This window comes from Rhinichthys klamathensis, unplaced genomic scaffold, assembly GCF_029890125.1.
Source record: "Rhinichthys klamathensis goyatoka isolate OS25496 unplaced genomic scaffold, OSU_Roscu_1.1 h1tg000827l_1, whole genome shotgun sequence".
Classification (NCBI taxonomy): domain Eukaryota; kingdom Metazoa; phylum Chordata; class Actinopteri; order Cypriniformes; family Leuciscidae; genus Rhinichthys; species Rhinichthys klamathensis.
This window is the reverse complement of record NW_026607209.1, coordinates 186,584-211,502: the sequence shown is the minus strand read 5'-3', so window position 1 is coordinate 211,502 and position 24,919 is coordinate 186,584. Positions and strand designations below refer to the sequence as shown.

Genomic DNA, 24,919 nt, shown 5'->3' with positions numbered 1-24,919 from the left:
AACTCACACTTGACTTGTACTGTTTGTCAATCAGGTAATCCCACCCTAAACTGGTTAAGCCAATGTTAGGTCCTCCTGTTTGGCACCAACATAGCACAAACATGACACTTTCCAAACTGTATGCACTGTAAATCTGTCACAATTCACACTTTTAATAGAAATGTAACTGTTTATTAGACTTCACTACAAAATTAATATTCATTTGTGAACTATGATACAAAACAACATATACACAAAATGTACAGTAAAAGGTATGGATGTGGTAAAAACCGTTTACAGTGTATATGGTCGGCTCTTTTACAAAGTAAATGATAATTTATTGACGTTTAAGTTGATATTAATAAATAGCAAACAGTATTTTGTGACATAGTGTTCAGCTGATAATACTGACGTAGTGTATAATCTGTATATTAAAGTTTGCCGTTGTATGGTCACCACAGTATCCATAAAGTGTGACTGGTTATACATGTTGAAGATTTTCAAAATGTTGTGCTTGACCAGCTGATCAACTTCCACAGATCGGACCTGTTATTGCTTCATCTAACACAGTTTTGCAAACATTTCAACCTTATTAAAATATACATCTTCAATGTAATAATTGCTTCATGGATCTCAGATTGCAGTAGAAAACTCTCAACAGCCCTCTAAAAAGTGTTTTTAGCAAGTTAAGTTTAAAAAAAAAAAATGAAATATCAGTTGAACATTTTCCATTATTTATATGAATTTGAAACATACACAAGTACATTTGATCAGGGTACATTTCTTGACTTAAAACACATTCATGCCATCTCATCTCATTTCTTAAAACTTACATTAAGCAACTTGAGAGGTTTTTAATGTGTACAAGTAAATGATGTGCTGTATGACGGTCTCATTGGTCAAAGTGCAGAGGTGCGTGTGTAGTGTCTCCAATTTTTGGCAATTCTAAAGGGCATCTTTATTGCTTACTAAATTATATATATGTGTGTGCTGTGTCTATGCACACATACGGTATACATACACATATATAATCATATATCATTGCCAATTATAATCCTATATTATCATTGCCAAGGTTCTCTTGTGAGACAAAAAAAAGGCTGTCAGTCTGAATGGAAAAACAAAATAAAAATAAAATTATCCAGTCAGTCTGTTTTCCCAAGAGAATATGGAGATCATTTTAAAAAAAAATACAGGACACATCAATATGGTGACCACACATTTATCTCTCAAGTAAGTGACAAGTGCAAATCTACTGCAGACGTGCGAGTGTGGACCACCGCGAACAGATCCTGGGTCTTACAGAAGGCACCTTACTTGAAGGGGGTTTGAGGAGGGTGATTCCTGGCCTCCTCAAGTCTCTCCAGTGCCGGCTCAAAGACATCAGGTCTAGTAACAGGAGCTCTCACCACTGCTCAGTGCTTCAGCTATCATTTGGGATGTGTTGATATTCATGTTTGTGAGGAGAAGCTGATGCTGGATACCATCTTCTGGATCTTCTCCTCGTTCCTCAGGATGTTGGACTTGACTGCGCAGATCTTGTCCTGTTGGTCTTTGATTAACTGCTCCAGTTCAGCGAGCTCGGACTTCAGAGGTTCCACAACGGTGTCCGTGATTCTGAGACATAGACAGAGAAACCGTTTAACACAGAAGAACGAGACTATCAAAGCGTTTGGATATCTCAATCATGATAAAGATTGAGATGCATCGGTTGAGAGTTATTATAGCTGATCCTGATGGTAGTTATTTGTACGTAATGGCCGGTAACCAATAGGGTGGCCAATTTTGCAACAAAACAAACAAACAAAAAACAATAATAATGTAATAGTTAACATTTTTTTAAAAAAAAAACTGAATAAAACAAAGAATAAAATAATTTTAAAAAAGTTTAAAAAAAATAATAAATAAAAAATATGCTAAAATTGGCCTCATCCAACCAAGTAAAAAACAAAACATTTATTGAACAAAATTGTTTAATAAATACAATCAAAGTCAAAATGGACTACTTAATTTTTGAAAGCTAAGTATTTTTATGCTTATTAAAACACTGGCTTTTAGCTCAACTTGAAATCAATTTGACTTATGCAGAGCGTTCCAAATCAATCACTTTATTTAGGATGCTGCTTATGTAGGCAGTAGACAACAAGGCAGTTCACTGAGCTAATATGAATGTGCACCTTTGTTCCTGTAACAGAGCCTGTGCGTTCTCCTTGTTCTCTTTGCGCCAAGTCTGCAATTCATTCTGCATGGAGTCCATATCCTCCTGAATGTAGTCCATGATTTTGCCCAGGGGCAGAGCGCTACGGCACACCGTCTGTATGGACGAACGCAAGCGCTCAATCTCCTTCGCCACCAGTTCTCGTTCTTTCTTACGAGACACCTCCGACACCAGCGTCCGATCCTGCAGAGAGAGACGGAACCACAGAATACAGATCAACAATAGCCGTCTCAAAACAATGTCACATCTCCTGACTTTTTGCTGAAATCTCAACCTCTTCTGTCAGAGGTATGGCAGAGTTCACTGATTATGAATAGAAAAGGGGTGACATGCATTTGTAGGATAACACAAGTTTTGTATACATGGCTTTGCGTTTGGATGAGCATCATATACTTGCCCTCATGTCATTCCAAACCTGTATGACCTTTTTTCTTCTATAGAACACAAAATAAGATATTTAAAAATATGTCCAATGTTTTGGACCCCATTGACCTTCATTGTACGGACAGAAACAGTCGAAATGTTCTTCAAAATATTCGTTTACGTTCCACAAATGAAATACGGGTTTGGAATAACATGAGGGTGAGTAAATGATGACGAAATGTTCATTTGTGGGTGAACTGTGCCTTTAAGAGTCGAGTCGTCTGGGCTGTTAATGGCCACTCGCTTCCTCTGATTCTCAAGCGACTGTGTAAATTAAGCTTACAACTGAAAAATGACTAGTGGGAAGTCACTCCCATGAGGGAGCACTTCAGATGTATGCTATAGATGAATGAGGTTAGAGGAAATCTATACCTACCAACAATATACTTTTGGGGGGGAAAAAGCACCAGGGAGAAGTCTGCATTTAGTGGGTTTTCAATGTCAAGGCTACAAATGTTTAGAATTTCAAGGCAGGAATTATACAAACCTTGCAATGTATATAAAGATCAAAACGAAAGAGACATGGGATCCATAATGTGAGTGAGTGGTTACTGAAGGCCTGCTCTGTATGCGGTGTGGTTGGGGGGTCCTGGTGTGCCCCAGTCACCCTTCAGCCAAGCACAAGAAGGCCCCCCTGGCACACAGGGCCCGTGTCTATTTACTCAGCTGGGGCCACAGGCTGTGTGTGGCACTAGGCCAAGCAGGCTTTACTCTTACTGCCTCCGTCCCACTCAGACACACACACACACACCCTCATGCAAGACATGACTTTGTTTATTTTAGTAACAGGCAATGGCAGCGAAGTTATTTTACAACAGTATTTGGTAACAACTACTTCACATTTACCTTGTTTCAAGCTGAACTGCTCAAGCAATTCATGTCATTACGGCCACAAACACTAACATCTTCCTTTCTAAGAGAGAACATGTCAAAGCTGAGCTACATGACAATTCAATTACCAGAAACTTCCTTATCAAAATAGACAAGAGCATTACATGAACTCTTCAAAAGGTGAGATATTTACAATATTTTTGCAATGATTTTTCTGGCAATATACAACTAAGCAATATTGTAAATATCTTGCTGATTTTAACTAGCTTTTTATCTGGCAATTAAGCATCATTACACCAGTTTCACAATCCCTCTCTCTCAATTTGTGAGTATGAGAGTGTTAAGACAGGTGGTTTAATAACATCTGTGACTTAAACTTCAGAAGCCAAAATGGTGTTAGTGTTGGTAAGTTTCATGCAATTCAATGGATCAATTCATAACCCTATAATCAATATATAATCTATGTTGTCACACACACACGCACGCATGCACAATTTGGTTTAAAATTATTATTGTATATATTTCAAATAATTAATATAGACCAATGTAATATAAATAAAATTATCACATAGTACTAGATAGATAAACAGTGGGTCAAACGCTATTAAGATTTGAAATCTGAAAATATTTTCATAAAGAGCCGGTCTCTAATCATCCATGTTTTGAAACTGAAAGTTTATTGTTAAAACGTTACAGAGTCCGGTAACTATATTGCAAACACTTCAAAGGTTAACTATGTTGCTTTTCTCTAGGACTCGAAACAAACAACTGAGAAGAAAGACTAAATTCACCCCCCTCCCCCCCCTCCCTCTCTCTGTGGTTTACAAGTGCGTTCAGATTGAAATGTCTAATAGTTGTCTGCAATGTGGGTGGTTTCTCTGGCCCTTAAACACCCCCTCTACACAAACACCGGCGAGCACATTCGGCTCACTGTTCGTGGAGCGAGAAGGCCAGGCCAGATTCGCTCTGTTTGCCGTCCTCCTGCACCTCACCCCTCAGTCGAAAAGAAAAGAAAAACTCAGGCTTTCTGTCTCAGAGGACATAAATCAATCGTTTATAGGGGCTCTCATTTTCCCCTCTTCAGTCGGACCCAAGAAAAATATTTGTTTTGCGCGAGGCAGCTGAGGACAGGTTTTCCCATTATCTCGAACAGTGACACAAGCGGGATGTGGAGTCGGTGTGCCGGGGGCAGGTGGCTTCCAGAGACGCTGATGCATTGGGCCGAAGCCTCTTGCACCGGGATGCCTCATTACCCCGCTATGTGGATCTAAGCCTTCAGCTGCAAGCCCAATTTGCTTAATGAAGCAATGCATGCAAAATGCATGATTAATAGAGTGCTAATGAAAAACTACAAAATAAAGCAGACCAGCACTCTTCCAATGAGAGCTCTGGCAAAGAAAATCACGGAATCGCAATCCTCCTGAGAATGATAAACTTGAGAAGCATTCACTTTGCCATTTGTCATGGTTCTGTGGATCTGAAACTTGAGTTCAAACGCGATTAATGAGATAAACTGGGCTTATAAATGAGAACAGTTTTTTTTTTCTTTTAGGACAAGTATGACAAACTTTAAATATGAAGCAAGTAATTTATTCATCACTAGCAGCATCAAACAGAAATGGGGAAAAAAATGGCAAACACTCCCCTCGTCTATCACTGTTTGGACAGACATGCAGTTCCGTCCCCAAAACTGCTGTATATATATGCTGTATATATATATAGATATATTTTAAACCTTTCAAAAAATTATAGATTTAGACTTTTTTTTTTTTTTATAGTCATGAAGTTTAGTGTGAGGAGCATTTTCTTTAGTTAAAGTACTTAAAGACAGTACAGGCACAGACAGGTATGCTACGTGTAAACATGAGAGCCAAACTCAGTGGAGGATCAGTTCCACACAACCAGTCACAAAATAAGTACATTTTCACAAGTACACAAAAATTGCTTCATTTTGAAAAGGACATCAGTGAAAGTAAGGATACCTAGCAGTTCGGTGAGAGTCAGATGTTTGCGTAACGGCTCTGATGAATTCAGTGAGTTATTTGTCAGACTGATTCAAAACAGTAACTTGAGTGAAAATAATCATTAAAAAAAGTCATTTGTCTGTGAATCGGACTACACTGGCATTTTGTTTGTTTTTATGTGCAGCTTGTGAGGACAGGACAACTTAATAGAAAGACGTGCACAGTCTTTATCACTACATATTCAGACTGCAAAATTACATTCACTTATCTGGTAAACATGATTTTTTATACTGGTGCCGAGTCATCACTGACATAACTGCAATAGATACGATGCGATACACAAAATATGTAAACAGGTTAACATATTTCTACCAGTTTCTCATTTTACCCTGTATAACGCTCACCCCTAGTTTGCATTGAGAACGTTTTCAGATTAGTTTTCAGGAGGGGAGGTATGATCAGGTAAGATCGATAAAAAAAAAAGTGCTACTTTTTGATTGGTAAACATATTCCACTTATAGATCAGTACTACTTTAATTTGCTTACTTAAAACATTTAAAACAGTGAGATGCTGTTGCATTTCTTTTGATGACCAAAATGACCAAAATGCATTATTCTTTACAGAGGATTTTATTTAAACTACATGGTGAAAGAATTTAACATGGACAGTGGCTTCAATGGCAAAGTCCTTTTTAGACAGCTTGCTATATTGCTCCATGGTGGGTCCAAAGGGGAAAGATTAATTGTTTAGCAATGTTTAGGGGTTTCCTCCTTGGGGAAAACATGGGCCCCGTCCAGCAACATCATAAAAATAGCTGGGATGAAGTGAAGTGCAGAGAGGCGGAGTGGTATACACAGGATGGAGGGGTCAGTTCAGCCCCGTGGGGGTCACCGCTGAGATCACCATCCTGCACTTGCGTGCTAAGCAGATCACCACAGAACCACAGCGTATGACAGTTCAACTTATGAGAACCAGAGAGTGGTAAGACTGAAATGATAGGTTAAAATGCAACCAATTAAGCTATCAGACGTCAGAGACTTGAATCGTGGTATTTCAACGTAACCTTTGGATCATTCCACAGGGATGTCAATCGTCTCTCGATGAGGGCAAAACGTTGAGGAATGCCACAAGAGTCATTTCCCTTACATATCCAACAAAAAAGGTAGATGTTTACAAAGACACAGGCCTGAAGGGATGACTATTTATTTTCTTGCCCGTTCGGCAGAGCACAAGCTGGTGTGGTGTTCACTCAACAGCCATCCATTTGTGTGCCATGGGGTTTATTTATACATTGCAAACCTTCATCAGGCTAATTTGATTGCGCAAAAGAGGGGAAAGGGAAGAGGGGAAAAAAAAATGCTTATGAAAACGCAGCTGCTGTCAGGGGCCAATACTCTCAAAACAAAAAAGACGCCCTACAAGAAGTATCTTACAATAATATACACGTGATCTGGAAGGTCACAACAGAGGTCAGCTGCAAAATGTACGGCAAATTCTTCAGCAAAACGCACCGAGATAGGAAATGGCCCATCATAATATTGCATCCGGCCTGTTGTTTCAGTCAAATGAAAAGTATAACGTCTAGCAGATCTTGATAAATGAAGTTCTGTCGACCCTGGCGAGGTAAATCTTCACTTACGAAGCGGAACGACGGAAAGCTCAAGCTAATAAAGCCACGGAATGAGTCATTGGCTCGGTTTCACCTTCGGAATTACTAATAGTCAAAACTCAAAATTCTGTGGTCATTCCGAAGAGATTAAGTCATCCGTACTTGATGTGGGGATCACCGTAAACTCAAAATCCTGGAGAGATCTGAGAGCGAAAGCTCATATTTGTGAAGTGATTTATGAGTGCTGGAACTCCAAACCTGTTGAGGAGGATAAGGAAGCTCAATATTTACATTTTTAACCCTGGATGCTACACCGTGATTACAGGAGAGCAGCCGCTTTATTGCGTTGACCTTCACCCCCCTTTCAAGTCAGGAAGGAAGTCATTACAGGATTCTTTTTCATACAGCTGACTAGACAGGAGAGGTGCGGAGTCCCAGTTAACATGTACTACCTCAAAAACGCACGTCCATTTCATGCCCCGCAATTAAGACAAAGAATTTAGAAAGCTGATGAGGCTAAATTAAGTCAATTAGGGGAGCGCGCCATGCAGCGCTCAGGTTCCAGCCCGGAGTTGGCCTGCGTCTGATGGGGGGAAATCTAATTTGATTATTTGGGATTGAAAGGAAATCCAGTCTGATTGTTTTGAAATCAAGAACACAGGAGGGAGAAGCGCTCGCTGTAAGGGCCAGCTGGGAGCAGCTTACTGTGTGCGGTTGAGTTTGAACACCAAACGAGATCTCGCCGAGAGCTCACGTCTGTTCATTGAGGACTGTAACCAAATGAATTAAATGAAACTTTTGCGATAATTTACTTACCCTCATGTCTTTCCAAATCTGTAAAAGTTGAAGAATGTATTGACCACTCTTTTTCACGCAAGGAAAGGTAATCGGAACTCCAGTTCAGGTTTGACATCAAAGTCTTAATTTACATACAGTACATTACATGGAGAAGAAACAACAAAAACAGTTTTAAATATATGAATTTCAATGTAGCTTTTGAATTAATATGAGGTTATAAAAATAGCACACACTACTGTTGAAAAGTTTGGGCTCAGTAAGAATTTATAATGTTTCTCAAAGGAACATCTTATGCTCACCAAAGCTACATTTATTTGATACAAAATACAGTAAAAACAGTAATATTGTGAAATATTATTGCAATTTTAAACAATTTATATTAAAAAAATTATATATAGTGTTATACACTCACCGGCCACTTTATTAGGTACACCTGTCCAACTGCTCGTTAACACTTAATTTCTAAGCAGCCAATCACATGGTGGCAACTCAGTGCATTTAGGCATGTAGACATGGTCAAGACAATCTCCTGCAGTTCAAACCGAGCATCAGTATGGGGAAGAAAGGTGATTTGAGTGACTTTGAACGTGGTATGATTGTTGGTGCCAGAAGGGCTGGTCTGAGTATTTCAGAAACTGCTAATCTACTGGGATTTTCACGCACAACCATCTCTAGGGTTTACAGAGAATGGTCCGAAAAAGAAAAAACATCCAGTGAGCGGCAGTTCTGTGGGCGGAAATGCCTTGTTGATGCCAGAGGTCAGAGGAGAATGGCCAGACTGGTTCGAGCTGATAGAAGGGCAACAGTGACTGAAATAACCACTCGTTACAACCGAGGTATGCAGCAAAGCATTTGTGAAGCCACAACACGCACAACCTTGAGGCGGATGGGCTACAACAGCAGAAGACTCCACCGGGTACCACTCATCTCCACTACAAATAGGAAAAAGAGGCTACAATTTGCAAGAGCTCACCAAGATTGAACAGTTGAAGACTGGAAAAATGTTGCCTGGTCTGATGAGTCTCGATTTCTGTTGAGACATTCAGATGTTAGAGTCAGAATTTGGCGTAAACAGAATGAGAACATGGAACCATCATGCCTTGTTACCACTGTGCAGGCTGGTGGTGGTGGTGTAATGGTGTGGGGGATGTTTTCCTGGCACACTTTAGGCCCCTTAGTGCCAATTGGGCATCGTTTAAATGCCACGGCCTACCTGAGCATTGTTTCTGACCATGTCCATCCCTTTATGGCCACCATGTACCCATCCTCTGATGGCTACTTCCACCATGTCACAAAGCTCTAATCATTTCAAATTGGTTTCTTGAACATGACAATGAGTTCCCTGTACTAAAATGGCCTCCACAGTCACCAGATCTCAACCCAATAGAGCATCTTTGGGATGTGGTGGAACGGGAGATTCGCATCATGGATGTGCAGCCGACAAATCTGCGGCAACTGTGTGATGCCATCATGTCAATATGGACCAAACTCCCTGAGGAATGCTTCCAGCACCTTGTTGAATCTATGCCACGAAGAATTGAGGCAGTTCTGAAGGCAAAAGGGGGTCCAACCCGTTACTAGCATGGGGTACCTAATAAAGTGGCCGGTGAGTGTATATAAATGTTATGTGTTCCATTGATGGCAGAGCTGAATTTTTCAGCATCATTAGTTTCACATGATCCTTCAGAGATCATTCTGACGTGCCATTTTGCTGCTCAAGAAACAGATTATCAATGTTGAAAACAGTTGTGCTGCTTAATATTTTTGTGGAAACAAAAATTGAATTTAAAGTGAATAGAAAGTTCAAAAGAACAGCGCTCATTTGAAATAGAAATCTTTTGTAACATTATAAATCTCTTTACTGTCCCTTTTAATCGATTGTATGCACCATTGCTGAATAGAAGTGTTAATTTCTTTTAGAAAAAAAAAAAAACTGTAGGCAAACTTTTGAATGACAATGAATGTAAGCTGAAAAAGAAATTAAAAAAAGGTTTTATTATAGCTATTTAGGTTCTAGCTGAGAAAAGTATGAAATAAAGTTTGTATTCTTTCGTCCTCTAAAAGAATCATTCAATTAAAGAATTATTAAAGAACCAGAACTGTTGCATGAAATCTGCAACAGAGCCACAATTCCTTACAATTCCCAACATCTCTATTTGTTCCTACTGCCAACTCACATGTGACTAAGGTGGGAAGTCAGGGTGAAGGGGTGAGGGTTCTGCATGAAGGCCATCACCAAACGTTGCATCCATCAGGCCTACAGCCAGTGACGGACAGATAGACCGTAGCGTACATTCCGGCAAGTGTGGACCACCCAGGACAGACCACCCTTTCCACCAGGGCACGGACAGGATGACTTCAACACTCAATTCACATTGTTCCCATCTTCCCTGGCTCACAAACCGCCCAAAGAAGGGGTGTGCGATATCACGATTTTAGATTGTGAATGATTAATGTCTCCACGATCTGCCTTCGAAGAGAGATCACATTCAAGCACATTCAATCAGTTGCAGTTCTGGCATCAACGTCCCAACAAACTGTACAACGCGACACAAATTCACATTTAGTAAGGCAGCGGAAGGGTTACACTCACGCGACATTGCAGTTCTTCCCCATCATGAAAGTTTATTATTTGCATGCCTTTTAAAGCCTTGCCAGTTAAACTTTTTATTCGCACACTCGAAGCGCACACACACTAAAAGCCTGTCACACAGCGCGCGAATACTGAAGTTTTCTTCCGCATCTTATTGCACTTAAAGTCCCCCTGTAGTCAATAATTTTATCCCTTAAAACTCATCTTTGATCACCAAAATGACACATTTAAATGCTTTTTTCCCTGAAAAAAAAAGTCTTCATGCCTTAAAATTGCTTGAATGTAACTACACCCTTGCCTCATTTAGCATACACGGTTCTATGACTATGCAAATTAGCCCCGCCTCCACTCACACCAGCTCAGAGGATCACAGGTTGACATGATTGATTGGTTACAAGGTAGTTTGTGTCGTCAGAAACACCAGCAATTTCAAACTGCATTTTTGAGCCTGTCTTTGGTTCACTGCAGTTTTAAGGAGAAAATACTTGGTGGTACAATGGTGTTGACTTATGAATTTGCACATGGTTTGTCTTAAAGCATATTAAAAACACCACATAGACATATAAACAACATTCAAAACTTGATTTTCACCACAGGGGGACTATAAACTCAAATTCGCAAAAGGTTTACATAAACACAGTCATTTATATCTTAAGTAAATGTAAACAGTTTGGATGCGTGTCAGTAGTTTATTAGATCTGTGCATTAGGTCTTAAAGTAGTCTTATAGTAGCCTAATAAGCAATCTCATATTGTATTTGTCCTATTATTTGTAATTTACACCTTTGTTCTTATTTTTAATAACAAAGATAAAATGATAATAAGATGTCGATCGTATTGCCCACCCCTACTTTGGCCTAAATGGTCTGTCATTAATTTTTATTTGTATAAGACAAAACATTTTGGCTGCACTGCTAAGTGACTTACAAATAGTCTTAAAATACGAGATGAAAAAGAATCGTGGTATGTTATTTTTGCAATATCGACCACTTCTAGCCCAAAGCAAGCAAAGACATTGATGAAGTACCACTTTAGATTGATAATGATTTTCAAGTTGTCCTGAAAAATCTTTCCACAAATGTTATGGCTAGAACAGAAAACAGCATAGCCTGAACCACACTGAAACTTCAGATAAAATCCCCCAAAAAGTTTTAACCTTAAAACAAAATCACAAGCAAGCTTATAAAAAGTCACCACCACAGCCTGATTTTCAATTTGTAATGCAGTAACCAAACCCAACAAAATTCACAAACAAACAGGCCACAATTGTTAATGTTAACCACAAAAATATCTAAACAGCATGCACGGAGCCATCATGCTTATTTTACCCTAATTATTTAAGCTCAGTGGAACAGAATAACACTTCAATGCCTCTGAGGGACTGCAATTACATTTCTCCACTCCATTTGCAAAGTTGCTTTCTTTAGTAAACTGACAGTGCACTGGGTCAGGCTTTGGAAATAAAAAGAGAGACAGACACATCCCTGAAGTATTGTTTAGAGCACAAAAAAATGCTTATTCCCTTGATGAAGAGATTTTGAAATGCATTTACTCATGTTACTGGAATTTTGTTGTAAAAAAACAACAACACATGGACAGTGTACGATGGAACAGCACCGCCACCTAGTGGTATTAACAGGAACAACCAGGAGCTTAAAACAATGTCATACCTGTTCTTTTGACTTTGTGGATGGAGATGATTCATAGTCTTTTTTTGTCTCCAGGATTTTTTTCACAAGCCCACCTATGAACAAATGAAAACCATTCAATCTTTTATGACTTTCGCATCTATATTTTTTCCTCATGTGTGTCTTTAAAGGGTTAATTCACAACAATCATAATTTTTATTTTTTATTTGTATTGGACATGGCTTACCATGTTTGTCATCCCCTTGCAGTTCAAGTGAATTACGCTGTAATAAAAAAAGAAAAGAAAAGTGAATCGAGTCTGAATCATGCTGATTTTTTACTGAAATACTACATGCATATAGAGAGCCTGGCTTCACTACCTCCATTTCTGATATGTCAGGGGGAGGTGGAACTGCCTCCTCCACTACAAAATGCCCATCTTCATCATCCTCATCTTCAGAGAGCTTCTTGTCATCCAAAATGACCGTTGCGGGGGTCTTGCCACTGCCCAGCCTGAGAAAACCCAGTCATGCTTAAATTCAACTTCTTTTTTTAAATAAATACTGATGTCTTTTTATCATACACTACTGTTCAAAAGTTTGGGATCAGTTTTTTTTAAAAGAAACTAATAACTTTATTTTGCAAGGATGCAGCAAAGTGAACATAAACAAATTTACAATTTTTCCATTTACAAATAAATGCTGTTCTTCCAAACTTCGTTTATCAAAGAATCCTTAAATAATTTTTTTTTATCAGTTTCAGCAAAAACAATAAACAAGACAAATGTTTTCAACCTTGATAGTAAAAAGAGAGGTTTCTTGAGCACCAGATCAGCAATCTGAAGGACCATGTGACACTGAAGACTGGAAGCTTATTTTCTCCTCAGAATAAAAAAATAATGACCTTTCATCTCACAACTCAGAATTTCTAATACATCTCATAATTCAAACACAATTGCGAGTTTATACCTAAAAAAGTCAATTTTGAGGCAAACTCGGAATTGCGAGAAAACAAGACAAGATATACACTCGCAATTACATTTTTTCTTTTTTATTCTGTGGCTGGAATAATCTTCCATACTGAAGACTGGAGTAATGGCTGATGAAAATTCATCTTTGCCATCACAGTAATAAATTACATTTTGAAATATATTAAAATAGGAACGTTATTTTAAATTGTACTAATATTTCACAATATTACTGTTTTTACTGTATCAAATAAATGCACCCTTGATGAGCTTAAAAAAAAAGGTATCGCCTCAAAACGTTTAAAAGGTAGCATATATCCCTATCACAAAATATTAAGAGGGTATTTCAGGTAAGAACCCCTACTGGTGGTAAAATCAGTGTATGTATCAGTGCATCATTACTTGTGGCTTACTTCTTTAAGGGTTAGTTCACCCAAAAATTAAAATTCTATCAGTAATTACTAGGGCTGTCAGTTAAACGCGTTATTAACGGCGTTAACGCAAACCCATTTTAACGGCGCCAATTTTTTTATCGCGCGATTAACGGTCTTTTTGGCCTAGCAAACTTTGTAGTTCTTTTCACATGCTTTTGCAACAGGATGCGGCACTGCGCTGTGCTATGAAACCCATTCATTTCAATGGCTTGCGCCGTGCGAGGACGTTTTGTTGCTTCGCTGACCAAAGCGCAAGCTGATCTAGCTAGGCCGGAAACAAAACAACAGGCACACACTTGTTTGGGCTTGCGAGCCGGCCAAATAGTTGGTTAACGTTACGTTTTGAGTGGATGGCGAGCGCGAGACGCCGAAATGGATGCCAATAAGATTCTGAATGGAAAGTTTACTTTTCAAAAGTTGCCAAATGGTTCCATTGACAAGACCAAAGTGATCTGTGTGTTTTGTCGTTGTGAATTGAGCTATCATCGTCGCAGCACGTCCAGTCTGAAATACCACTTGATGACGGGCAAGCACACACACACACAGCTGATGCGAATTCTCCGCCCCCTCGTCAATATCAGGACCTCGTCAGTATTTATTTCACCCTTTTATTGATGGACAGTGTTACATTGTGTGAGAGATTTATTATTTGCTCCAAGTGAGAGTCTTAGTGTGAAATTGAACACAGTATATGCCAAGGTTGTTTTCAATAAAAAAACATTTGCACAAAGCCGATCCACTTTTCCATGTTGATAAGAGCATTAAAATGAGTAAAAAATAATGGGACAAAAAGAAATCAAGAGACATTTAGAATAGATAAAAATGTGCGATTAATTACGATTAATCGCGAGTTAACTATGACATTAATGCGATTAATCGCGATTAAATATTTTAATCGTTTGACAGCACTAGTAATTACTCACCCTCATGTTGTTCCAACCCCATAAGACTTTTGTTCATCTTCGGAACACAAATTAAGTTCTTGCGCATGCGTCGTGGCGCTCTCGTGAATTCACGTCAGAGGCCCACAGTTAAGAAAATGAATAGTTGAATAAAGTCGTTATTTTGAGGGGGTTTTGCGGACAAAAAGTATTCTCGTCGCTTGATAAACTTAAGGTTGAGCCACTGTAGACACTTGGACTATTTTAACAATGTCTTTACTAACTTTTCAGGGCCGGCAGATATCGATTACGGAGCACCCTATGAAGGAGTGAGACAGCTCTCAGATTTAATCAAAAATATCTTAATTTGTGTTCCGAAGATGAACGAAAGTTTTTTACGGGGTTGGAACAACATGAGGGTGAGTAATTACTGACAGAATTTTCATTTTTGGGTGAACTATCCCTTTAATATAAAGTGTGAAACTGAGAGCCTGATGAGCGAGATCTCTCACCTCTCTGCTGGGGTCACATCAGTGTAGCTCTCCTGTCGCTTGACGCGGGGGGCTGCCGGTCGAGCGCTGCTGGGCCGTGGTAATCTTCTACTCACATAAACATTGCAAACAAAAGAAGAATGAATATGTTCGCATTAAATACACAAGCACTTTTTGTAAGGTACTCATGTGAATTTATGCGTGGGGAGTTTAAGTAAACGGCAAGTTCCTATATGGCTAAATGCTTACAGAAATAGTCCTGAGAACAAGAGTAATGATCTGGATGAGAGTGATACCTATCTTGTGGTTTGATCTTGCGGTACAGTGCAGTGAAAGTAGGGATTTGCATCAGTGACTTCCACTGCCAGACAATCTCTCACGGGAAAATACATGATACACTCCATTCACCCACAATCCCCTCAGCACATTATCTCACTGGGTTACTTTGTTATCACTGGATGGAAATTTAGCCTTTTTTATTTTTAAATCAATACACTTTTGTGATCATTAGCACTTTAAAGAAAGCACTAGAAAGAAAGCACTAAGAAAGAAAGAAAGAAAGAAAGAAAGAAAGAAAGAAAGAAAGAAAGAAAGAAAGAAAGAAAGAAAGAAAGAAAGAAAGAAAGAAAGAAAGAAAGAAAGAAAGAACAAACCTGTGTATTGTCTGGGGTGGCACAGAATCCGTTGCTTCTCCATTCTCAATGGGGACTGGTTTCTCTGGTGAAGGGATGTCCGCTTCTGGAAGATTTTTTTTTTTGAAAATTTACAGAAAGGGTCAAAATTAGGGCTGTCAAAATGATTCATTGAGATTAATCGCATCTAACATAAAAGTTTGTTTATATATGTGTGTAAACACATACACACACACACACTTATAGACTTACAGTGTGAGTATGCTGTACGAGTTTGGCTGCAGCTTCACACCGGGGCTGTGTGTTTGTTTTTGTTTTGTCTTGTTTATAAAGTATGTTTCTCAAGGTTTCACACACTCATAAAATGGACTTCAACCTAACGAACTCTCGTGATTGTTTTTTGTGATTGTGGCGTGCATCGAGTGTTTCCGTTTGCGGTCCTAGAGTTTGCACTAGTTTGGGCTCTGTTGCATTCGAGATGCAGTTTGACGCGGGTTGCTTGGTGTACTCACTCGAAGTGGGGGGGAAAAGGTGCCGGTACTCTCTTGCATTGGAAAATCATGACATTTGAAATTTCTACAGTGAAAAGCAAAACTTGGAAATATTGCTGGTACAACAACAATTTATTGTTATTTATTAACAACATAAATGTATTTAAACAAGTCGTGTGTGTGCGTGCGTGCGTGTATTTATTTACAAAGAAACATTCTCTTTTTAGAAGTTGGTCATTAATAAACTTGATTCTTGAAGTTTGTTAAGATAGGAGGTATACAACAATTGCATACAACAAAAACAACCAAGAAAACAGCTCTGATATAGTCTTTTCAGTCATATGTTTACAAGACAGCAAACATTTAAAAAAAGTAAACTCGGGTTTGATTTGGGGATGTAGCCTACCTGTCTGTGTAGGCTATTACATAAACTAAAAGAAAGCTTATATTCTGACTAGTTTGCCCGTTTTATTAATTAATAAAACATAGTTTTACCCAAACTGAATAATTAAGACAAGTTTAAATGGCTAAATCTTGTATAAATATTTTTGAGTCTTCATTTTCTTTTCTGACGTAGCCTACTCCAGTTCTTGTTAAAACACATTAGACATGCAAATTCTGTGCATTTTTGGGCACTTTTTGTGTGAAATCATATGTATTTTCTCCATCAAAAGTGTGCTTTGCTTTCACTTTAAATGTCGTGAGTAGCACAACAATAGACTCGGCGCCGAACCCCCGCTTCACTGCTGCTCACGCGACGCTCCTCCTCGCGGTGTGAATGCACTCATTGATTAACATGCAAGCCGAAAAAAATACGCGCTGCTCACGCTTGCGGTGGCCGCGATCAGCTCCGGTAGCCGGTTCGCAGCCGTAACGTGCCGCAGATGTGTGCAAATAAGGGGTTAAACGGCCGTCACGCTTTTTCTGTCAGTAGAGTACCGGCTACATGCGAGAAGTAGCGGTACGCAAGAAAAAGTGCAGGTACGCTTGAGAGTAAATTGTAGAAGTGCCGGTACTGCATACCGGTGAGTACCGCCCCACTTCGAGCACTGTGAGAGGCTAATCTGGTTACTTCATTTTTACTCTATGCACATCAAATGCATAGTTCGGAGTGAAAAATATACAAATATTTGAATGAGCAGTACTGTATGGTTTCATGTATTTGTCCTGTTTTTGATTGTAAAGCTCTTTGAGCTTGGGAAAAGCGCAATATACCGTAAATGAAACGTATTATATATTTATTATTGGGTGTGGCAAAAAGTTAGTTTTGAACCTTGGTAACAGGTATTCACGAAATAAAACAACACTCACCTCCTTCGCTATCAGTCTCATCTGTAACATAGATACACAATTTATGTTATAATTTAAGACGAATCACATAAAACAACATCTGATGAGCTGCTGTGATTTTTATAATGGTGTTAAAAATTCTAAGGCTGTGACAGTTTTAATAATCTTACATTAATCAGTTTGTTTAGACTGGTTTTGTAAAAAATTTATTTCATGCGTTGAGACTCGAAACAACTAAACAGATCAAGTTGGATATTACCAAAACACCAATGCACTGCACATCAATAATTAATAGGGTCTGTTAAGGAAGACATGTTTAGTACCTTGACCTCTTGTTTTGGGCCACCGCCTCTGTCCTTTAGCCGATGAGGGCCTTGGCATCCGGGAAGGACTCTCAGCCTGAAAGGAATGAGGAAAGACATTCATTTTCATGTATTATCACTAGGAGTTTTGATATCACTCAAGACACCTGAGCCTTCTTTCTTTACAAACCCTCTAAGAAAAAAATCTTCTGGGCTGTTGTTGCAGACATGAAACATTATTATAGGCGGAAACAGATTCACTTGGGACAAAGAGAAATTACCTGGATTTCAGAGAAATCTGTAGGCTGAATGAAGACAAAACACAACGCAACAGAGATCCTTAAGACTTTCACATTTACGTTTATAGTACACTTGCTTTAAACAGCTGCACCACTAGCCAAAACAAAAAAAGCTCACTACTCCAAATGAGAAGCTACAGAAGCTGCAAAGACACATAGACGTGGAGCAACATGGCGACAGAGCAAAATTTGAGGTTAATTTACTCATCCCTCAGGCCATTTTGGATTTTTAGTTGAAACCGTGGTCCTTGGTAATGCAAGCACCGAGCTTCCAGTTGCATAATGACGTATGCGCGTGAGCTCAAACGTTGGGTATCTGTGAAAAGTCAATTTTCCCAATCGAGATTGCGCAAGTAAACGTAATCTTTTAAAAAAAACTTTTACATAGGTTTCAGCAACCAGGATAGGCACATGTGTCCTCCCTCTCTGTTGTATACAAACAGAGCTTGTGCTCCAGACTTCCATGAATGTGCTCAGGACCGTTTACCCAGGCTGTTGATTACAGGTAATAATGTTGTAAATAATGTTCAGTTTCTTGCACAAACCGATCGTTTTATAAGACCTCAATGTATCACCAGGAGCCACAGGTATTCATTTTGTTTTGCCTGTAATGTTTGTTTTAATTTACTCTCAAAGTGACAGTAGCCATTGACTTGCATTATATGAATCAACAAGGACTACGGGTTCAGCTAAAAATCTTCTTTAGTTTTCTACTGAAGAAAAAAAAAAAGACACCTACATCTTGGATGGCCTGATGGGGAGTAAAATAACAGCAAATTTTCCTTTTTGGGTGATCTATCCCTTTAAAAACAAACTTAAAAGCATGTGATGCATTGTTTATTTTTGTTATTTCTAGCAATTTATGTGTAAATACAAATGTACTTGTATTTATTTTGCATTTTGCCACACTAGAAAAAACCCCCAGTTCAAACACTTTTCTATTGAATTCTTGGTAACACTTTAGTTTAGGGTCCAATTCTCACTATTAACTAGTTGCTTTTTAGCTTGCGTATTACTAGGATATTGGCTGTTTATTAGTACTTATAAAGCACATATTAATGCCCTATTCTGCATGACCATTTTATACATCCTAAATCCTATCCATTAACTGAACTTAACAACTACCTTATTAACTATGAATAAGCAGTAATTAGGAGTTTATTGAGTCAAAAGTCAGAGTTAATAGTTAGTTATTAGTGAGAATTTGGATGCCAAACTAAAGTGTGATCGAATTGTTTGTTGATTGAATTAATTACTATTTGACATTGGTCCATTATACATGTTAAATGCGGCTTCTGTGTATAAAAGGCAGGAGGGTCCATACATTTATGAATTTATGCCTGATAATGGTCATATTAAAATATAAACACTTAAAGGCGTCATATAATGCCATTTTTGTACAAGTTAATATGAATGTTTAGGGTCTAAATGAAAACTTTGTAATATACTTTAATTAAAAATTCTCATTAGTATTTTAAGAAAACACTAATTTTACCTGGTCAAAAACAGCTCTGTTTTCAGCACGCCGTTTCAGTGCATATGCCTTTAAATGATAATGAGCTTCGCTCACTCCGCCCCTCTGTTCTGCGGGCGTTTAGACACAACACACGTGGAGTGTTGCCTTGACAACAGTTGAGGGTATATTTTGGAGAGAGAATGGCAGCGGGAGTCTCTGAGGACACATCTGTGCAATCGTATCAGTTTGAACCGGAGTCGGACCCGGAACAAGATGACGGCCAGAAGAAGTTCGACAATTAAGGCTCGAACAGGACGTTTCTGAATGGCTGGTTAACGTAATGTCATTTTGATTTATTTTTGTATGTACTGGCAGGGTAGAGTAGTGAGATACGAACGCTGTGTGTTTACTGATGTATACGTTAGTTCATTGACAGATTGAAGTTAGAACTAATGGACATGAAAAAAACTTTTTTCGCGATTTGCAAAGATTAATATAAAGGTTAATAAAATTTTACACTCACTTCTTCTGGAGGTGCAGAGGGAACATAAATAGTTGGTACCGAATCTTTTTTCAGGAGCAGCTTCTTAGCAAAACCAGCTCATACTGACCCTCGTTTATAAAGCAGTCTGGTGAGAAATGATTCGTGCAAACATGAACGCATTGACGTTGATCGTGGGGAATATTCCCTTCCAAAACAAAACTCAGCCACTGCGTCTTCAGCGGTTTGGATTTAGGAAGATCAAAATGACTGTGTTCGTTATTACACCCAAGAACAGAACACCACAATCGCTTAGACGCCATTCTGCTCCAGCGTATCAACAATGACGGACTATGATGACAGCTCGCTCAGGGCGGGTCTGTGTTGAAACGCTGCTGTCAATCAACAATCGTGGGAGGGGCGTCCGATTTAGTGACGTCACACGGTCGAACAGCTCAATTTGAGGCAGGGGAAAACATATAAGGAGATTAAAACAAAAACACTGGATGGATTTTTGTCATTATATGATGGTTGTGGACAGGCACTGCCAACACACATTTCAGTACAATCAACTTGTAAAAGTGCATGTACCATTATATGACCCCTTAAAGAAAATTATTGAGCTGAAAAAAATCTTCAAAAGAAACGTTAATATTTTTTAATATACCTGCTTCTCATATACAGTACACTACCATTTAAAAGACTGGGATCAGTAAGATTTAAACAAAATCAATACTTTTATTCAACAAGAATGCATTAAATTGATCAAAAGTGAATTGTGACTGTTAAAAGAAAATGTATTACACAAAACTATTAGCCTATGCAGCCTTGGTGAGTACGAGAGACTTCTTTCAAAAACATTTAAAGAATCTTACCAACCTCAAACTTTTGCCTCAAGACCAGAGATGGCTCAGCCTGGGCAGCAGAAAAAATCCTAATTGCCGAGGCCTGATAAGAAAATCATTGCCCCACCAAGACTGTCATTGTGCAATTCTAACTATGCAAAACACCTATTATTCCGCAGCAAAGCAGGCACTGAAATCACAACAGACTCGTACCTCTAGTTCACCGCCCTCCGCCTCCAATTCAGAGGAACAAAGAAAAGAATAAAGAACTATGAGGAACATTACGTCAACAAGCCTCATTGACGACCCATTCCTAGTAGAACAAATGTAAAGGGCGTAAGCAGAGTAAACCACAGGATTGTGAGCCAGTGATCAATCTTACCTCTTCTGCTTCAGCTTCATGTGTTTTACTTGCGATCTCTGGGTTAGGCTTTGACTTGCTGATCTCTGCTGCCTTGATCTATGGAAAAAGTCAAATTATTATAGTGTATTAAAAGCAGAGAAAGACTTCTTCACAAGTGTAAAAGCACAGAAATTTGCTTTGAGGTCTAGAAATATTTAAATATAATAATATATAATATATATATAATATAATAAAATAAATCTAATATATATATATATATATATATATATTAGATGTAAATATTTCGTCACTTTTCTTTGTTAAAATTTTCATAATCCTAAAACTGCACTTCTAGGTTTAAATGGGAATTTAAGAGCAAGAGTTTCTTTATCTGAATTAGACAAAAAAAAAAAAGGCTGGTAAAATTGGTCATTCATCTGCCACTGTTGCTGGTGTACAAACAAAGCTACAGAGTCATAAAATCTGGTGAGCAAACCTTTCTATCGGCTCTATCCTTCAGCTTCTCCTCTTTGTCTTTTTCTCTCTCCCTTCGTTTCTCACGCTCGCGATCTCTCTCCTTGTCTCGTTCTCTATCTCTGTCTTTGTGAGATTCCCGTTCTCTTTTCTTATCCCTTTCTTTATCTCGCTCCTTCTCCTTCTCCTTGTTGCGGTCCTTCTCCTTCTCTCGCTCACGTTCCTTCTCTCTGGTCTTGTCTTTCTCCCGATCCCGGCTCTTGTCCTTGTCTCTGTCTTTTGTCCGGTCTCTTTCGCGCCCCTTGTCAGACCTCTCTGCATCTTGTCGGCGGTCCTTGTCGTCCCTCTTGCTCTCGGGATCTTTCGGTTGATCTGGATCTTTCTGCTCTCTGCTTCTACTGCTCTCCTTAATGCCATTCCTCTCCTGAACAACAGCCAGAGACAACATTAGATTTTCACTTTCATAGCAATAAACAAAACAAGTAAGGGATAATGTATAGGAAACTGGTCATTAATGCTAAAATAACCCTTACAGCTTCATCAGGACCCAAATGCAAAATGTTATTATAATTCCAGAATTAACGAGTGAAAGAAAAAGACATAACAGAAACGCCCAAGTTGAGGATGAATGAATTGTGATTGAAGACAACAGAAAATTCTGTTTTGGCTGAAAATGTCACTGGGTCAAAGCGTCAAGCGGGTCTCACCTCTCGGTCTCGGTGGCGCTCCCTGCCCTCTCTGTTCTCCTTGTCCTGGGATCTGGAGGTGCTGGGCTTCCCCTTCTGATCCAGCTTGTCTCCTGCTAACACCCGCTTTACAGCCTCGTCACTGGAGAGCTAGAACAAGGACAGGATACGCTGTTTAACAACAACTTGACATAATGAACACAAGTCCCAAGCAACACTCTGCATGCTCTTAAACCAATTTCATTTGACGGTAGCCATTGACTTCCATAGTATTTTTTTCCTACTATGGAAGTCAATGGCTACCGTCAACTGGCTACCAACATTCTTTAAAATAACTTATTTTGTGTTCAACAGAAGAAAGAAACTCATACATATTTGAAACAACATGAGGGTGAGTAATTGACAAACAATTCTTAAGAAACATGTGTTTACTACAAAACTAGTATTGTGGGTGATCAAAGTGTTGTACAGTATTATTTACTCATTGTGTTATATTAATATTATATTTATTCATATTCTCATCTTTCATTTTATTTTAGTTTTAATAATTTTGTCTTTTTTATGCATTTTTTAAATATTTCTATTTAGATTTGATTTATTTATTTCAGTTTTATTTCAATTAAACAATATAAATATACTGATGTTGCTCTGATTGTGTTGATTTACAGTTGTTTAGGTGTTTGGGGTAGGTGCGAGGTGGTTACTAGTGTATTCTGGATGCTAAATAGTGAAAAGTCAAAAGAGCCCTCAGGTCGCTTCTTCAACGCAAGTCTATGGGATTATTTATTTTGCAGAAATTATTTAACTTTATTATCCACCTGCTGAAAAACTGTGTAATTGAAAATGAACAGCAGATCTCCTCAACAAACCGCACAGTTTGGGTATCATTTATGTCCATACATAGCACAGAGAATGTGGTATGAGTTACACAGTGAAGTTTGATACCTATATTTAAGGGTTAATAAACAAAATTGCCATAAAAGAAGTTGAATGTACACAAACTTGACAGAAGGAAAGGAAAGGAAAGAATAACTTTCAGTTCGTTTCTCACAGAAAGCTAAAATAAGTATCCCAGACTTTAAATATAGCACACAGTTACACACAGGACTACTATATGATAATTGTATGGGTTTTTTTCCCCCCCTCTTGGAGCTTGTCAGCCCCATGTCATTACATAGATAAACATTTTACCCAAAATACATCCTTTGGGGTTCCACAGAAAAAAGAAATTAGTAGCTAAATGATGATCACCAATTTCAACTGAAGTTTCCATTCAAAGTTACCTACAATCATCCTGGAGCAACATGAGGTCAAATGTTTAGCTCAAAGACATGTATAAAATATGCCAGTGTGCTGTGGAGCAGAAGAACTGTCATTTAGCCCATTGTTCACACCTACTCTTCGCCCTGCAGGCATCAGTGGGTTCCCCTGATAATGCTGATGGCAATGTTCCATCGCTCCTTAACCTTCAGAAAAGCTCTAGGGTGCAATTAAATGAATACATGTATAAATTACCCCCTGCTTGGACATATTAGTCTTGAGTCATTCACTAGTTAAATGGCTTTGAGCGAATCCTGCAGGACAGAAGTACAGTAGCTGAGTGGTCTTTAATCGCAGGACTGACCTTGTTGAGACAGCATTTAGCAATGACCTGCAGCAGCTCGTTGGTTTTCTCTGGTTCATGTCCGGCTACGATCCGAGCAGGTTTGGCAGCTAAGGGCTCTCCACTGACTAGCATCACCACATCGATGGCCTTCTGGAGGAACGCAATTTTTGAGTCTTTGTCCTGCAGGGTACATGAAGAGAACTGAGAAGGTGAAACAGAACTGCAAGCATAATGTTTGTCTGTTTTTAAACACAGCCCCAGTCTTCTATTGTTTAAACATGTAGTTCCAAAACACACACTCCACTGGTAAGGTTAGATAAGCCAAGGTTGTCATTGCTAGCACAGTTGGGGCAATTCAACAAACAGATTGCAATTTGTTTGGGGCAACCAATGGTGCAGAGAATACACATTGGACAGATCTTTAGAGGTTGTGTTTTCAGCCTTTACAGACCCATGGTCACCTATAGAAACTAGATAGCCTAGCCAAATAACTAGCCAATCCAGGGACACTCAATAGAAAAACAATAATTTACTTTCATTAATAGCATTAATTAATAGCACTAATAAACATTCTTTAATGCCGATCATAATTGGACCATATAAACTTATTCAAATAAATGTAAATAATCTTAAACATTTAGAAGACCATTTTGAAAGATTTGAGATTGAAAATCAAAAATTGATCTGTAACTTTATCTTATCATGTAAATCATCTGTGGTGTCAGTCTCATTCAGTAAACATTTCATAAAACATGCGTGCCACACTTTCTGACAGATATTGGTATAGGATCCCTGATTAAATGTTGCAAATATGTCAAGAAAATAATAACACTTTTTTTTCTAATTCAATGAAATGAAAATTTTAGCTTAGTTACTTTAGGCTTAGACTTAATTGCACTGTACACAAATAACCTAAAGTTATTCTGATGCTTTAAAAACAAAACAGTACATACATCATCACCGACAGCTTGATAATGCGTCCGACTACTCCATTAAACACTCTTTTACTGTATTTCTGCTTTGCTGGTTATGATGAAGTGCAACTGTCCGTATTGCCATTTAATTATTTCATACATCATGAAGTTTCTAATGAGGCCCCAGCGGCAGAACAACCTGTATGCTGATGTAATCTGTTATGATTTTACACATTCAGCAGCATTTAATATCCAACTACTGGCTACACAATATCCATGCGATC

General features: G+C 38.5%; 1 protein-coding gene across 1 annotated transcript in view; it reads right to left on the bottom strand.

Moving 5' to 3' along the window:
* Positions 1-769: 769 nt before the first annotated feature.
* Positions 770-24,919, bottom strand: part of traf3ip1 (TNF receptor-associated factor 3 interacting protein 1) — a 32,818-nt gene continuing 8,668 nt past the window's right edge. Inside the window, exons 3-17 of the mRNA XM_056243690.1 lie at positions 23,740-23,901; positions 22,137-22,265; positions 21,452-21,853; positions 20,995-21,072; positions 20,826-20,846; positions 17,813-17,836; positions 17,543-17,628; positions 17,251-17,273; positions 15,470-15,554; positions 14,838-14,924; positions 12,424-12,556; positions 12,291-12,327; positions 12,086-12,159; positions 2,157-2,380; positions 770-1,596 (exon numbers count right to left, since the gene is read on the bottom strand). Of these exons, the coding sequence (XP_056099665.1) occupies positions 1,431-1,596; positions 2,157-2,380; positions 12,086-12,159; positions 12,291-12,327; positions 12,424-12,556; positions 14,838-14,924; positions 15,470-15,554; positions 17,251-17,273; positions 17,543-17,628; positions 17,813-17,836; positions 20,826-20,846; positions 20,995-21,072; positions 21,452-21,853; positions 22,137-22,265; positions 23,740-23,901 (1,731 nt within the window). The 3' untranslated portion in view covers positions 770-1,430. The remainder of the gene's footprint in view (positions 1,597-2,156; positions 2,381-12,085; positions 12,160-12,290; positions 12,328-12,423; positions 12,557-14,837; positions 14,925-15,469; positions 15,555-17,250; positions 17,274-17,542; positions 17,629-17,812; positions 17,837-20,825; positions 20,847-20,994; positions 21,073-21,451; positions 21,854-22,136; positions 22,266-23,739; positions 23,902-24,919) is intronic.